Below are 14,954 nucleotides of genomic sequence, written 5' to 3'. Positions count from 1 at the left end.
TTTGGGAAGTATGTCCTCGGGATAAATGGAACAAAACCAGGGATGCTGGAAAAGTGAGGATTTGGGGGTAAGCACAAGAAAAACAGGATTGGAGGGAAGAAACATCCATCGGAAAACCAGGATCAGTCAGATTTGGGAAGTATTTCCCTGGGATGGATGGGAATTATCATCTGTTTGGGACAAAATTCCAACACGCCAAAAACTGAACCCCTATCCAGAAGAGAATCCCGCTCCACAAAACACACAAAGAAGGATCCAAGACCCTTCCAAGGCTTGGGAAACCCCTCCCAATCCCAAAACTCCTTAAATCAACTCTGTCAAAGGCGCAGGCGGTGCAGAAAAGATGGATTTTCCCGGCCCACGCCGCTTATCAGCGGGAATGCGGCGGCTGCATTGATATTCGCGGTGATTTATGGGATTTTATCCCCCTGCCCGCACAGCCTGGGAACGCAGGGCCGTAAATCACACATGGAATATTTATCTCCGGATGGGAAGGATGTTTAGGAGCATTTACCGAAGCACTGGGAAGTTTTATTTATAACTTTTCCCCCCATTTCCACTTCCAACGTTTCCATAAAATCCCTCGGCCTCCCAGCGGTGCTGGAGGGGGGAACATTTTATCTCCACATCTTCATCCCACAGATATTCCCATAAAATAAAACGTTGGACATCCCACTGGAGCTCCCACAGCTGCTCAAAGCGGCGGGTTGGGATGGGTTGAGGGGATTTTGGGATGAGCACGAGATGAGTGGCTGGATTTGGATTTTGGGAAGAGCTTGGAAGGGGTTGTGGGGTTGGAATTTCAGGAAGAGCTCAGGATGGGTCATTGGGTCAGGATTTTGGGAGGAGCCTGTGATGGGTCAATGGTTTGGGATTTTGGGAAGAGCTCAGGATGGGTCATTGGGTTGGGATTTTGGGAAGAGCCTGTGATGGGTCAATGGTTTGGGATTTTGGGAAGAGCCTGTGATGGGTCAATGGTTTGGGATTTTGGGAAGAGCCTGTGATGGGTCAATGGTTTGGGATTTTGGGAAGAGCTCCTAGTGGGTTGCTGGATCAGGATTTTGGCACGAGCCGGATATTTGTCATAATTCCACTGTCGTTTCTTCTGCTCCTTTAGCCCCATTTCCTCATTATCTAAGGATTTTTCCAGATTTTTCATTTTGTTTGGATCATTTTGAGCGCTTGCAGAATCCAAAATGATGCCTCATCTCGGGAAAGGTGGGGAGGTGAATCCAGCAGTGCCAAATTCCCTCAAAAACCTGGCATCGTCCCTAATTCGGAGCGATGGCTCCGCCGGCACCTCGTGGCCCCTTCCCAGATGTTGGAACAGCTGCGGGAGCCAAAACGGAGCCAAAAATTCTGCAGGGCCAGGCTGGGTCTGAGACGCCTCGTTTGATAAATGGAGATCACGGCCCTCATTTGCATCTATGCAAATATGCAAATCAGGGCTGATTCCTGGCTGCCAATCAACCCCCCAAGCTAATTAAGGCAGAATCCCCCGAATCGGTCATTTCCCGATTTATTCCCATTCCATAGGGTGAAACCAACAGATCTTGGCCAAACGAGGCCCAGCAGGTGGGAGGTGCCACCTCTCATCCCAAATTTTCCCTTTTCCCTATAAACAATCCTCGTTCCTGCAGGATTTCCTGCTCGCCCGTGGGTTTCCTCCACATCAGCTGGACTTTCCTCAGGGTTTTCCATGGAAGTGCTTCCACCCCCAGTCTGGCCTGCAGGGCAGGAATTTCCTCCCGCAGAGAAATCCCAGGAGGGAGTTCCTCCCTCCTTTTTCCAGTAGATCCAAATGAAACCCGAGAACTGTAAAAAAATCCCAATTTTTCCTTCCTTTCCACCATTTTTTCCAGCTCCCCCCAGCTGCCCTATGGATCACTCTCCAATCGATTTCCATGGATTTTTTGTCTTTCCCCAGCAAATCCCAAACTCCCCAGACGGGGAATTTTCCTACAATCCCAATTTTGCCAAGCAGGAGCGACCGCCGACCACCAAATCCAATGGAATGCCTCTGGAATGGTTTTACATTCCCTAAAATCCTTCCAGCAGAGCACGGTGCTTCCTCAGCACCTGGATTAACCTGGATTAATGCTCCAAGCCGGAATGTCCAGGTGTCCCAGGGCTAAAAATTCCCCCCGCTTTGGTTTTCCCTGGTTTTTAATCAAGCAGCTCCACGGAAAACACAGCGGGATCTGATCTCCGTGTGCAGATGTGGAATTAATCCCGAATTAAGTGTGGCAGGAGAAGGAGAGGCTCTATCCTAATCCTGCACTGAAAAAGATTGGAAACTGGATTTTTCCCCACACCAGCAAATTCCCAGCCCTCCTTTTCCAGCGGCTCAGCTCCACATCCCAACAAGGAAGAGATTCCCTCCAGCTGGATGCTCCTGGACTTTCCCGGGAAGCTGCACCCTCTGAATGCCGCCCCTGGGCACCGGGATTATGGAAAACCTCACCTGGAATAAAGGATTTTATCCCCAGAAGGTGTTGCCATACAAAATCCATCCCAGGAATGCAATTCCAGAGTGAAAAATGGAATTATTGTACCTGGTGCTCCTTTTTAGAACCCCAAACAGGAGCTGAGGGATTGAAAAATTGGGAAAAAAATCCCAAACCCCTGGCAGAGTTCAGTCGGTGGTTTGGGGGGGATTTGCCAACAGCAGTTGAGGATTTTCCCACTGTTTCAGCTCCGTCGGGATGGGGATTATGGCACCGGATGCCAATTCTGGGAAGCCACGGCTCGGGGTGTTAATCCCGGCTGGAGTTAATCCCAGTGGGAATAATTAACAGAGTGGGAAGGAGACGGGAGCTGCTCTCTGTCCCTGGAAGTGCTCAAGTCTGGGTTGGAACGACAGCCTATGGAAAATGTCCTGGTCCATCCCAAGCCAAAGCGTTCCATGGTTCCAGGCCTTTCCATGCCTCAGTTTCCCCAGCTGGGAAGAGGAAAGCAAGATCCTTTCCAGCTCATCGGAGATCCAGGAAAATCCCTTCCCAGAGTAACAGCAAGGGGTTTTTGGAGATCCCAAAAAATCCCATCCTGGAGTAACAGCAAGGGGTTTTTGGAGATCCCAAAAAATCCTGGAGTAGCAGCAAGAGGATATTAGAGATCCCAAAAAAGTCCCATTCTGGAATAATGGGAATATTCCCATTCTGGAATAACAGCAGGGATTTATTAGAGATCCCAAAAAATTCTGAAGTAACAGCAAGGGGTTTTTGGAGACCCCAGAAAATCCTGGAATAACAGCAAGGGGATAATTGGAGATACCAAAAAATCCTGGAATAACAACAAGGGGATAATTGGAGATCCCAAAAAATCCTGGAATAACAGCATGGGGATATTGGAGATCCCAAAAAATCCCGTCCTGGAAGAACGGCAGGGGGTTATCAGAGGTGCTTCTGCTCCCAAAAATAACCCCAAAAAGGAATTTTCCCACCCAAACCACGCCAATTCTCCCTAAAATTCCTCTTTTTCCAGCTTTAGCGGGAGACCCACAGGCTTGGGATGGGAAAAAGAGGGAAAATCATCAATTCCATCCAGGAAAGTCAGAGGGTTTTGGTTTGGAAGACCCCACTGGGTTTCCCATCAATTCCAATCAGGTTTTCCCAAGCCCCGGTGGCCCTGGAGCAGGGGTGACCCTGACCCGGGTGATGAATTCCCTGATTTATTTCTCCACTTGGAGGAAATCCAATTATCCCAGACTTTTGATTGGTGACAAATGAGGAGCCATCGATCCCCACTCCCTCCCAGCTGTCGGCTCTGGGTGATCTCCGCTCCTTCCATCGATTCCTGCACCGAGGAACCGGGAAGGGATCATCAGTACTGATTTTTTGGGATTTTTACTCCTGAACTCCTTCTCCAGAGGCACGACCTCAGGCACGGGAAGAGGGAGAACCAGCCCAGTCCATGCAGGAATCCCTGGAGCTCCAAAATCCACTTTGTTTTTGGAATTACGGGTGTGATGTGAGTCTTTTTCCCAAAAAAAAAAATATCTGGGGGATGCCTGGGGCACCTGGAAAACTCTCGGTGTTCCCAAGGGAATGTTCTGGAGGTGTTTGGGGAAGGAAGGAAGGAAGGAAGGAAGGAAGGAAGGAAGGAAGGAAGGAAGGAAGGAAGGAAGGAAGGAAGGAAGGAAGGAAGGAAGGAAGGAAGGAAGGAAGGAAGGAAGGAAGGAAGGAAGGAAGGAAGGAAGGAAGGAAGGAAGGAAGGAAGGAAGGAAGGAAGGAAGGAAGGAAGGAAGGAAGGAAGGAAGGAAGGAAGGAAGGAAGGAAGGAAGGAAGGAAGGAAGGAAGGAAGGAAGGAAGGAAGGAAGGAAGGAAGGAAGGAAGGAAGGAAGGAAGGAAGGAAGGAAGGAAGGAAGGAAGGAAGGAAGGAAGGAAGGAAGGAAGGAAGGAAGGAAGGAAGGAAGGAAGGAAGGAAGGAAGGAAGGAAGGAAGGAAGGAAGGCTCCAGACCCTCCATGACAACAGCCAAAATTCCCACCAGGATTCCCAGTTCCAGGATTCGGCCCTGGTCTGGAGATGTTTCCCAAACTCTCCCTCATCCATCGGGATAGCTGTGAACCCATCCCTAGGGACCACCATGATCCCATCCCTTGGGAAAGTCATGATCCCATTCCTTGGGAATGCCGTGATCCCATCCATCGGGGTCTCCCTGGCCCAACTCCATCTTACTCCACCTTTCCCATCCTGTCCAGTCCCATTCCCTGGACAAAGCAGGATTGTGATCACCGCTGCCTCTCCTCCGGATTCACACTCCGTGACTGATAATCCCTCTGCTCTCCGGGTAATTCCACATCCCTAATGGGATTAACGGATATCTCCCTCTTCCAGCCCCGATTCCAGGTGTTGATTCCCAACACTTCCCCACTCCCACAGAGACGATGTGCGAGGCCCTTCCCTTAATCCCAATCCATCTCCATAGGGCTCTTCCCTTAATCCCAATCCATACCCGCTCCACTGGGAAATCACTGCTAATTAGCACCTTTCCCTCTCCCAGCCTTCCAGAGCTGCCCCATTATCCATGTTTGGCTTTTCCCGCTGATCCCAAAGGTTGATGGAGCAAAATCCCAGCACTGATTCCTCCTGTAGCTCTGCTCCTGGAATGTTGGCGTTTTTTGGGATCTTTCCCCTCAAATCTGACATTCCGAGGGTTCTCCCACCCCTGAGATGGAGCAAAGATGGAAAATCAGGGGGAGATTTTTCCATGGCTCCACATGGTGTCCATGACACTGCTTTCCCAAATCCATCCCTATTCCTGATGCAAAACCCCCATCCCAATGCCCTCCAGGACACAGAGAATCCTCAGACAAACCAAACATTCCCATTTTTCCTTCCTAAATTTCCCTCCCCTTCCCAGCCTGTTCTCCCAGCCAAGCCAAGGAATGGGATTGGGAACAACAGCAGCAGCCAGACCTTGGAAAAGAGGGAAAAACGCCCGGCAGAGCCTCAGATCCTCTGGATGTGCCGGCAGGCTGAGGCTCCGCATTAATAAAACATAACCAAGCGTGGGATCATCCAATATTCCTTTAATTCAGTGCTCCCGGGAGGCGGGAAGAGAGGCCGGGAATGCGGGAGGTTTTCCTGCTCAGCGGGGCAGAGAGGAGTGCCCGGGATGTTAAACAGCTGGAAAAGTCCTCCCTTCCCATTCCCATTCCCATTCCCATTATCCAGGCTGGAAGTGCTCTCCCTTCTCATTTCCATTCTCATTTTTCAATCTGGAAATGCTCTCTATTCCCATTCCCATTACCATTCCCATTCCCATTCCCATTCCCATTCCCATTTCCCATTCCCATTCCCATTATCCAGGCTGGAAGTGCTCTCCCTTCTCATTTCCATTCGCATTTTCCAATCTGGAAATGCTCTCTATTCCCATTCCCATTCCCATTCCCATTCCCATTCCCATTTCCCATTCCCATTCCCATTATCCAGGCTGGAAGTGCTCTCCCTTCTCATTTCCATTCTCATTTTCCAATCTGGAAATGCTCTCTATTCCCATTCCCAATCTATTTTCCAGGCTGGAAGTGCTCCTTATTCCCATTCCCATTCTCCAGGTTGGAAGTGCTCCCCATTCCCATTCCCATTCCCATTCCCATTCCCATTCCCATTCCCATTCCCATTCCCATTTCCTCCCTCCCCCTGAGCTAAAATCATTCCAACCAAATCCTTTCAGCCCAAAAACTCTGGGATTTTTTTCTCCTGCTGTTTTTCCTCCCGGCGGGAAGCATGGAGCAGATCCGGAGCGTGAGCATCCCAACAATCCCATTGCCCGAAGCCTCTCTGTCCCTCCGTGGAATATCCCAGATTTTCCTGCCCTAAATAAAAACAACCCCACAAATTCCAAGGAATGGGAAGGTTTAATTTGGGAAGCGCTTCCCAGAGCTCCTCTTGCCTCCCACACCGCAGCAGAAATTTGGGAGAAATCCAAACAATCTCCACTCGTCACAAAGTGCTTCCCTACGGAAAAAAAGCTGGAATAACACAGGGAGACGCAAACAGAACTTCAAAAGAGTCACCAGGAGCTGGCGTTCATGGAAAACATCTCATTTTCCAATTCCAAAGGGATGGGCTCTCCGGGAGCCTCGTTCCTGGGAATTGCATCCTTTGGATCTTTTCCGCAATGGGATCTGCCCATTGCCTGGTGCTTTTCCAGCAGCAGATCCAGCCTCGTATCCCGCATGGAAAATCCTGTTCCCCAGCAGATCCAGTGTTTCTGTCCCCCATGGAAATTTGCACTCCCCAATGGATCCAACCTGTTATCCCACATGGAAAATCCCACACAGAAAATCTATTTTTATCCATCCATCCATCCATCCATCCATCCATCCATCCATCCATCCATCCATCCATCCATCATCCATCCATCCATCCATCCCCCATGGAAAATCCCACTCCCCAGCAGCTCCCTGGGAATATTTTGGGCTCGTTGGCCTTTCCCAGCCCCCCAAACCCTCCCACCCCTCTCCGAGTCACGGGGTTCTCCCGCAATCCAACATTCCCGAGTTTATTTTTAGGAGGAAAGCCAGGAAAGCAGCCAAATTCCACCCCCGGTTCTTGGGATGCTCCCGGAGTTGCGGAGGGTGGAATGGCAGAGCCCAGGCACGTGGATCCCCTGTTCCCACATGGATCCCGTGTTCCCACGTGGATCCCGTGTTCCCACGTGGATCCCGTGTTCCCACGTGGATCCCGTGTTCCCACGTGGATCCCGTGTTCCCACGTGAATCCCGTGTTCCCACATGGATCCCGTGTTCCCACGTGGATCCCGTGTTCCCACATGGATCCCGTGTTCCCACACTTTGTGCGGCTCCATCTGCAGGGAATGGGGGCAGTTAGGCCTAAAAAAAAAAATGGAGGAAGATTCTCCATGGAGCACCGGGAGGATCTCAAATCCTGGTCCAGAAATCGAGGATTGGAGTCTTCCAAAGCCTTGGAGCCAGAGCTTTGGAATGCTCCCTCCAGAGGGGCAAAGCTGGGCTGGGAATTTCCATCCTATCAAAATCCCTTCCCAGGCAATTCCCACCCAATCCATGGGGTTTTTCCAAAGAGCCACAGAGGATGAGGAAGGGGAACATCTCCACAAGAGGCTCACAGGGAGCTCATTTTCATCCCCCTTATCCCAAAATCGGGATGATCCCAAGGATTTTGCTGGAATTTGCTGAGCTGGATTCTTTGTGCCCCTCTCCTGCCATCCAAATCCTGCTCGGAGAGCCAGAGATTCCCAAATCCATGCCAGGACATCCCATGGTGACAATCACTGGCCAAAAATGTCCCTTCCGTCACTTCCCTCTTTTCCAGGTCCCAGCTCCAGGAGCAATTCCCACCTTGGGACCAACCTGGCACAAGAGGCCTCCAAAGCAACGTTCTATCCATAAATCCAGGCTTATCCATGGAATTCATCCCAAAAAAAAAGCATTTCCATGGACGAGAGACCACGAGGAAGCAGACCCCTCATCACCCTACATCCCACCCATCCCTCTGATCCCAAACTCCCCTCATGGACCCTCTCCCTGGATCCAGCCCTTCCCGGGGGCTGCAGATCCTTGGAAAAGGAACAAAGAGGTGGAAAAGCAGGAGATGCATCCCAGAGGAAGATTCCCAGCTCCTGCTTTCCCTCTCCTGGCTGGATGGGAAGTGGCTCCAGGATTCATCCCCGAGCACGGGGAGGTGGAGAGGGGCTTTTATCCCTCTCTGCCTGGAGAATATTGACCAAAGAATTATAGGAATGGGAAATTATTCCGGAAGTTTGGGCAGGAGACAAAAAAATTCCCTGCCTTCCCTGCTCTAGGTGGGATTTTACGGATGGAGAAGCGCTCCCAGCATTGGAGGAGCCAAAATGTGAGGCCTGGAGGCCGGGAAGGGCCCGGCAGAGCCACATTCCTACCTCCATTCCCTCCATCAGGAATTGTGGGGTTTCCTGGAATTTCTCCAACCTCCTCGGAGCTGGATCCCAGCTGGGAGTGGGAACGAGGCACCTTCCCTGATCCGAAGGCTTTGGAGAGCCCCCAGCCCCTAATTCGATAAAACCAACGATTGTAAAGAGGGAACAACAGCCGCGGGTTGTTATCCATAACTGCCTTTGGAATCCGCCCGCCCTTGGCGTTCCCGCCGGATCCGGGCCCCAGCGCACTGAAAACAAACCCGTGATTGACGGGTTATTTTGGGGAAAAAAGAGGGGAAAAGTGGGAAGCAGAGAATGGAACGGGAGCACCGGCCAGGAGCTCGGAGCGAGCAAACAAAAGGGCACAGAGAGCAGCTGGATCGGGAAGGATTCCAGGATTCCAGCCCCATCCGTCAGCTGCATCCCTCCCGCCGGGATCCGCCAGCCGGGAATTCGCACGGCTGGAGCTGCCTCCCAAAATTAAGGATTTGGGAGCCCCTTCCCTCGTTTTGCCTCTCTGTGGGGTCTGAGAGCAGAGCTGGACGTGGCGTGGCTGAAGTCGAGGATTTGTCTTGGAAAATTGGGAAGAATCCCAAAAAATCGCATCGCTGGGAGCTGCGAGAGGGTGATGCTGCTTCATCCACCCCACGCCTGTTCCAGGTAGGAATTTGTGCCCATTCCCAGACATCCAGGGTGAGCTCCCAGCTCCATTCCCAGCTCCCTGTGGAGCTTTTCCACCAGCAAGTGCTGCTGGAGCCTCGGGAAGATCCCGGGCTCTGCCTCAGCTGCATTCCCACTAAAACCCCACTCTTATCCCAAGAGTTTTCCTCAGCAGATCCCAGAACACGAGGGGAGAGCTGGTCAAGCATTCCCACGCCAAGGAATTCCTTTTTGTGGGAAAAAAAAGATCACCGGAAACATCTCCATGGGAAGGGGCGGCTGGTGGGATCATCTGGACGTTCCAGGACCATCCATGGGTTTGGGATGCAAGGTCTGGAAGCCTGGAAGTGTTTGGAGGCACCTGAGGAGCCTCCAGGCTTCCAGACCTGGAAAAGTCCCAGAGTTGCCCACAGGAATATCCTGAAGTTGAATAGAGCAGGAGTAGGGATGGATCCCAGGAAGGATCCAGGCTGGGATGAGGATCAGGAGCAGCTCTGGGAGAAGGAACTGGAATGGGGCAATCCCCAGGATGGATCCAGGCTGGGAGAAGGACCCGGAGCAGGACAATCCAGGGGATGGATCCAGGCTGGGAGAAGGACCAGGAGCAGCTCTGGGAGTAGGACCTGGAGGTGCTGGTGGGGGAGAGTTGGACATGGAAACCTCCCAAGTCTTGGGCTGATCCCAGAGCAGGAAAATGGGGAATTCTGCCCTGAGGAGATGCTGCAGCGAGTCCAGAGAAAACTCCAGGATGATCCAAGGAAAGATTGGGAGAGCTGGGAATGTCCAGCCTGGAGAAAAGAGAAGCTTTGGGCTGACCCAGTTTTGGCCTTTCAGGACCTGAAGGAGCCGACAGAAAAGATGGAAAAAAATCTCTCCAGAAGGGCCTGGAGGGACAGGACACAGGGAATGGCTCTGCAATTCCAGAGGGGAAATTGGAGCTATTGGGAAGGAATTCCTGGCTGTGAGGGAGGTGAGGCCCTGGCACAGCTTTCCCAGAGGAGCTGGGAATGTCCAAGGTCAGGCTGGAGAGGGCTCGGAGCCACCAGGGATGGAGGGATCTGTCCCTGCTCATGGAATTCCCTCCCAAAGCACCCCGGGATTCCGAGGCTGAGCCCGCGGATGGAGCTGGGAATATCTGAGCCTGCACAGGCTCCCAGCACCTGGATCAGAATTCCTTATCCCAGCCCAAAGGGCACCGACATTCCCAAGCCAAACCCTATAACATTCCCGGGATTCCGTTTTGGGGGATGCCAATAATCCCAAGGGAATTTTGGGACTTTGGAAATGCTCCGGGAGCAGCCACAGGAGCTTTTCCAGGCAGAAATAAAGCTGGGAATATCTCCCATCCCGAAGATTATCCTGATTATCCCGGAGAGGCACAAGGAGAGGGAAGATCCTCGCCGGAGCCGCGGCTTTTTCCAGAGCTCTTGGTTGGAAGTGGCGGCTCCGAAACTGCAGCTGGCGGGAGGAGGGAAATTGGGCTAATTGGGAAAGGGCAATTAGCGCAGCGAGGGGGATTTTCCGAAGGGGCTGCACGGCCTGGATTTACCTGGAGAGGCTCTGTGGGAACGCGGGATTCGTGGGAATGGGAGGGAAAACTTCCAGAAAAGAGCTGAATGTGGGATTTGATGGGGAAAGCGTGAACAGGAAAGGACGGTGGGAATGTGGGGTGGATTTTTGGCACCTCGGGTGAATTAAAGCAGGATCTCATCCCTGCTGCTCCTTTTCCCTCATTCCCACAGGACACAATTCCCACCAAATTCCTTCTTCCATTAAAAAGAAACACGAGCAGGTGTCTTCCACCACCCTGGGAAAAGCCCCCGCTGGGTTTTCCCTCCAAAAATGAGGGGAAAATCTCCTTTTCCAGCCTGGAGAAGGGTCCACACGGGGGGCTCCCTGTCAGCTGGGAAAAGCCCCACCAGAAAAACCTCGTGGGGAATGCAGAGAGGAGAGAATTCCAGCTAAAATCCCAACTCCAACCGGCTTTTCCCAAGCGGGGTTTTTCAGGAATATCCCCAAGGACAGCTCCCTGCAAAGCCCAGGAGCTTCAAACACTCGAATTTTCCTATTTTTTTTCTTTTTCCCCGGCTGGGGTTGGGAAGCAGAAGCCGAACAAATCCCAGCGGGATAAAGCCGCTGGAAATCTCCAGGAACGCGACACTTTCATCCCTCCCACGGCGCTAAAACAGCCCTGGACGAGCTTTTTATGGGGCCGCATTTCAGGCTGGGGGTCAACGAGCCAGCCCTGATCCCAAAATCCACGGATCAGGGAAAAAAAGGGGGTTTTTCCAGCTTTTCCAGTCCCTTTTCCAAGCGCCCCTCTCCTTTTCCATGGTCCGGCGCTGCCTCCTCCGCGTGGCCTCGTTTTTCCCTCCTGACGGCTCCTTAACCCACTTAGCCCCGGCCCCGGCGGCTTTTTTTGGCAAAAGGCAGAGGTTGAGCCGGGGACAAAGGGGGGAAAAAAAGCTGGAATGCCGGGGTGGTGCTCCCGGAGGGCTGGAAAACACCTCGGGAATGATCCCGGCTGTGCTCGGGGTCACAAAAGGGCTTTTCCTGAGGAGGGGAGGGATGCAGAGCAGGGCTGGAAACCCCCACCCCAAAAAGCGATTTGTGGGGTGGGGAGTGATTCCAGAGGATTCCTGAGGGATCCTCCGGGATGTGGATGAAAGGGGAAATAAAATCAGGCAAAATTCCCCCTAAAACAAAGGGATTTGGGGACACGCGGCAGATGAACAGCGGGAAGTGGGGATGTGCCCGCCTGGATCTTCCCGGGGTTTGCATCCCTTGGATTCCTCTCCAGCCGGGATGGGGAGGGCACGGCGGCGGCTCCAGCCAAGGATGCCGTCAGCCAGGAAAAAGCCATCTGCCCTCGGAAATTCGGGAATGGCGAGCGCTCTGCCCCCCGAAATTCGGGAACAACGCTCCGCTCCCCTCCCCCCGCACCGAAATTCGGGAGGAGCTCAGCCCCCACTGCCCCGAGCAAAGGGAGGCGCCCCAAAAGCGGGATTTGGCCGGGATTTGTGAGTGGCTGATGGAAAAACAGAGCTCGGGCTGGGTTTTTTGGGACAGGCGAGGTGGGGGGAACTTAGAATTCCGGGGTGGTTTGGGTTGGGAACCCCAAAATGACCACAGGGACAGCTTCCATAGGGAAGGAGATGCCAAACACGGCGGATCCTCGGGATGCAGCCAAGTCCCAGTGGGGTTTAGGAGCCCAAATCCAGCTCGTGGATGCCCAAACCCAAACAATTCCCCACGCCAGCTCCATCACTTCCTAACCCCCAACCCCTCCGGGCTCCCCGAGCTCCTCCAGCCCCTTCACAAACCAACTTTGATCCCATTTTTCTCCTTCCCCCCCTCAAAAAACCCTCACGAACAGAGATTCCCCCGCACCGCTCTCAGGAAACCAACAGCACGAGAGCAACCGCCCGATCTGCGGCGAGAAAAAGCAGGAGAGAGGCAGGAAAAATGATCCCTGCGCCAGTGACAGACAGCTGGAGCTCCGGGAAAGCCGGGGGGATGCGTTGTTCCTTGGAAATTGTCTATCCATGACCTTAAAACGGCGGCGGAGGAGAGCGGGGAGGGAAGAGGAGGGGAGGGAGCCGGGGTGGGCTTTGGCACGAGTTCCCCCTTTTTTCTCCCGAAAAAAATCCCGAGCAGGTTTGATTCCCGCTGCTGGGATGCTCGGGATGCTCGGGAAGGGGGCTCGGAGCAGCAGCCGCAGCCCGGCAGGACCCGAATCCCGCAGCGAAGGTGGGAAAAAAGGGATTGGGGAATTTTTTTCCCGAACCCAAAGCCCGGCTGGGCTGAGGCTGCTGCGCCGTGCCCGAGGGATGGATCGGGAACAGGCGGGGAAGGAAGAATCGGCTCCTTTGTGTGGCCCCGCAGAGCCGCGGCTCCCCCGCCCCGCGCCCTGCAGCGCCCGCCGGAGAGCAAAAAGTCCATTAAAAATCAAAAAAAAAACCCCAAAAAAAACCCCAGCGAGATGCTGAGCAAGCTTCCCTCCTGCCTCCATCTCCCTGGAAAATCTCCCGTTCCCGGGGGCTCGGCAAGGAGCGGCCACATGAGACCCCCACCCCAAACCCGAGAGGGAATTGGGGGGAAAAAAGAGGGAATTGGGCTCAAATGAAATCCCACGGGTGGCTCTGTGGGGTGCGTGGAAGGGAAAGTTTCCCTCCCCGGGTGGTTTTCCCTCCCCGCGTTTTGGGGTTGGCGTGGGGAGTCCCGGGGTTTTTGGGAGCCGCAATCCCCCAGGACAGCGGGAATTTGGGGGATGCTGCTCCTTACGTGGGATTTGGGCATCCCAAAGGGGCAGAAGGGGCTGCGAGCCCCCCAAAAACTGAGCTCGTGGGGGTCCCCAAAGCACAGCCCCAAACGCAGCCGGAGCTCGGGAGCGGCGGGGAAAGGGGACACGGGGGTGGCCCCATGGATGAGACCCCCCCGCGCCCCATTGACAGCGCCCCAGGAACGGCCCCACCCCAGTGCCCCGCTCGGGGTTCAGCTCAGTGCCCAGTTAGGGGGTGCCCCATTAAAATCCCCCCTATTTTGGGGTGCCCCATTAAAATCCCCCTCTTTTTTGGGGTGCCCCATTAAAATCCCCCCTTCTTTTGGGGTGACCCATTAAAATCCCCCTCTTTAGGGGGTGCCCCATTAAAATCCCCCTCTTTTTTGGGGGTGCCCCATTAAAATCCCCCTCTTTAGGGGGTGCCCCATTAATGGCTCCCGTACCAGTACCGGGTTATGGGGTGCCCCAATAACTGATCCCACACCAGTTCCCGGTTATGGGGTGCCCCATTAGCAGCTCCCACACCACTTCCCGGTTATGGGGTGCCCCATTAGCAGCCCCCACACCAGTTCCCGGTTATGGGGTGCCCCATTAGCAGCGCCCACACCAGTTCCCGGTTATGGGGTGCCCCATTAGCAGCCTCCACACCACTTCCCGGTTATGGGGTGCCCCACTAACACCTCCAGACCTCGTCCCCCAGTGCCCCGCTCCAAACCCGTTCTCCTCTCCATGGGTGCCCCCCCACACCCCACCCCAGCACCCCAAACCCCATGGCGGGGGCGCCGAGCCCCGAGCCCGCCCCATGACCGGAGGGGCGCGGGGGTCACCCCATATCCCTCCCGCGGCCCCGGGGGGTCCCGGGGGTCACCCCAACCCTCCCGCGGCCCCGGGGGTCCGTGTCCCCTCGGGGTGGCACTCACCCAGCGCCGGGTGCCGCAGGTGCCAGAGCAGCAGCCACAGGGGCAGGGGGCTCATGGCGCGCATGGTGCCCGCGGGGGCGGCTCAGCGGGGCCCCCGCGCCGGGCACCGGGCGGGCATCGCGCCGGGCACCGGCACGGCTCGGCCCGGTTCGGCCCGGCCCGCTCCGGGAGGGGATGGGATGGGATGGGGAGGGGGCTCGGCCCGGTCCGGGAGGGTCCCGGAGGGGAAAGGGCTTGGCTCGGTCCGGTCCAGGAGGGGAGGGGGCTCGGCTCGGTCCGGTCCAGGAGGGGAGGGGGCTCGGCCCGGTTCGGCCCGGCCCGGGAGGGGATGGGATGGGATGGGGGCTCGGACCGGTTCGGGAGGGTCCCGGAGGGGAAAGGGCTCGGCTCGGTCCGGTTCAGGAGGGGGCTCGGCTCGTTTCGGGGGTCCGGGAGGGGATGGGAGAGGTGTCGGACCGGTCCGGGAGGGTCCCGGAGGGGAGGGAGCTCGGCCCGGTCAGGTCGGGGAGGGGGTTCGGGGGGTCCGGGAGGGGAGGGGGTCGGGGGGTCCGGGAGAGGGGGGGGGGTCGGTCCGGTTCGGGGGTCCGATCGGGCAGGGGGTTCGGGGGGTCCAGTCGGGCAGGGGTTCGGGGGGTCCAGTCGGGCAGGGGTTCGGGGGTCCGGGAGGGGCTCGGTCCGGTCCGGGGGTCCGGTCGGGCAGGGGTTCGGGGG

The 14,954-nt window shown here is 55.1% G+C and overlaps 1 protein-coding gene across 1 annotated transcript in view; it reads right to left on the bottom strand.

Moving 5' to 3' along the window:
- The window catches only part of IGSF21 (immunoglobin superfamily member 21), a 46,497-nt gene extending 32,047 nt beyond the window's left edge, over positions 1–14,450 (bottom strand). The window contains exon 1 of the mRNA XM_032752191.3: positions 14,244–14,450. Within this exon, the coding sequence (XP_032608082.3) occupies positions 14,244–14,307 (64 nt within the window). The 5' untranslated portion in view covers positions 14,308–14,450. The remainder of the gene's footprint in view (positions 1–14,243) is intronic.
- Between the last annotated feature and the right edge of the window lie 504 nt (positions 14,451–14,954).

This window comes from Taeniopygia guttata, chromosome 21, assembly GCF_048771995.1.
Source record: "Taeniopygia guttata chromosome 21, bTaeGut7.mat, whole genome shotgun sequence".
Classification (NCBI taxonomy): Eukaryota; Metazoa; Chordata; class Aves; order Passeriformes; family Estrildidae; genus Taeniopygia; species Taeniopygia guttata.
This window is presented reverse-complemented; position numbering and strand designations above follow the sequence as displayed.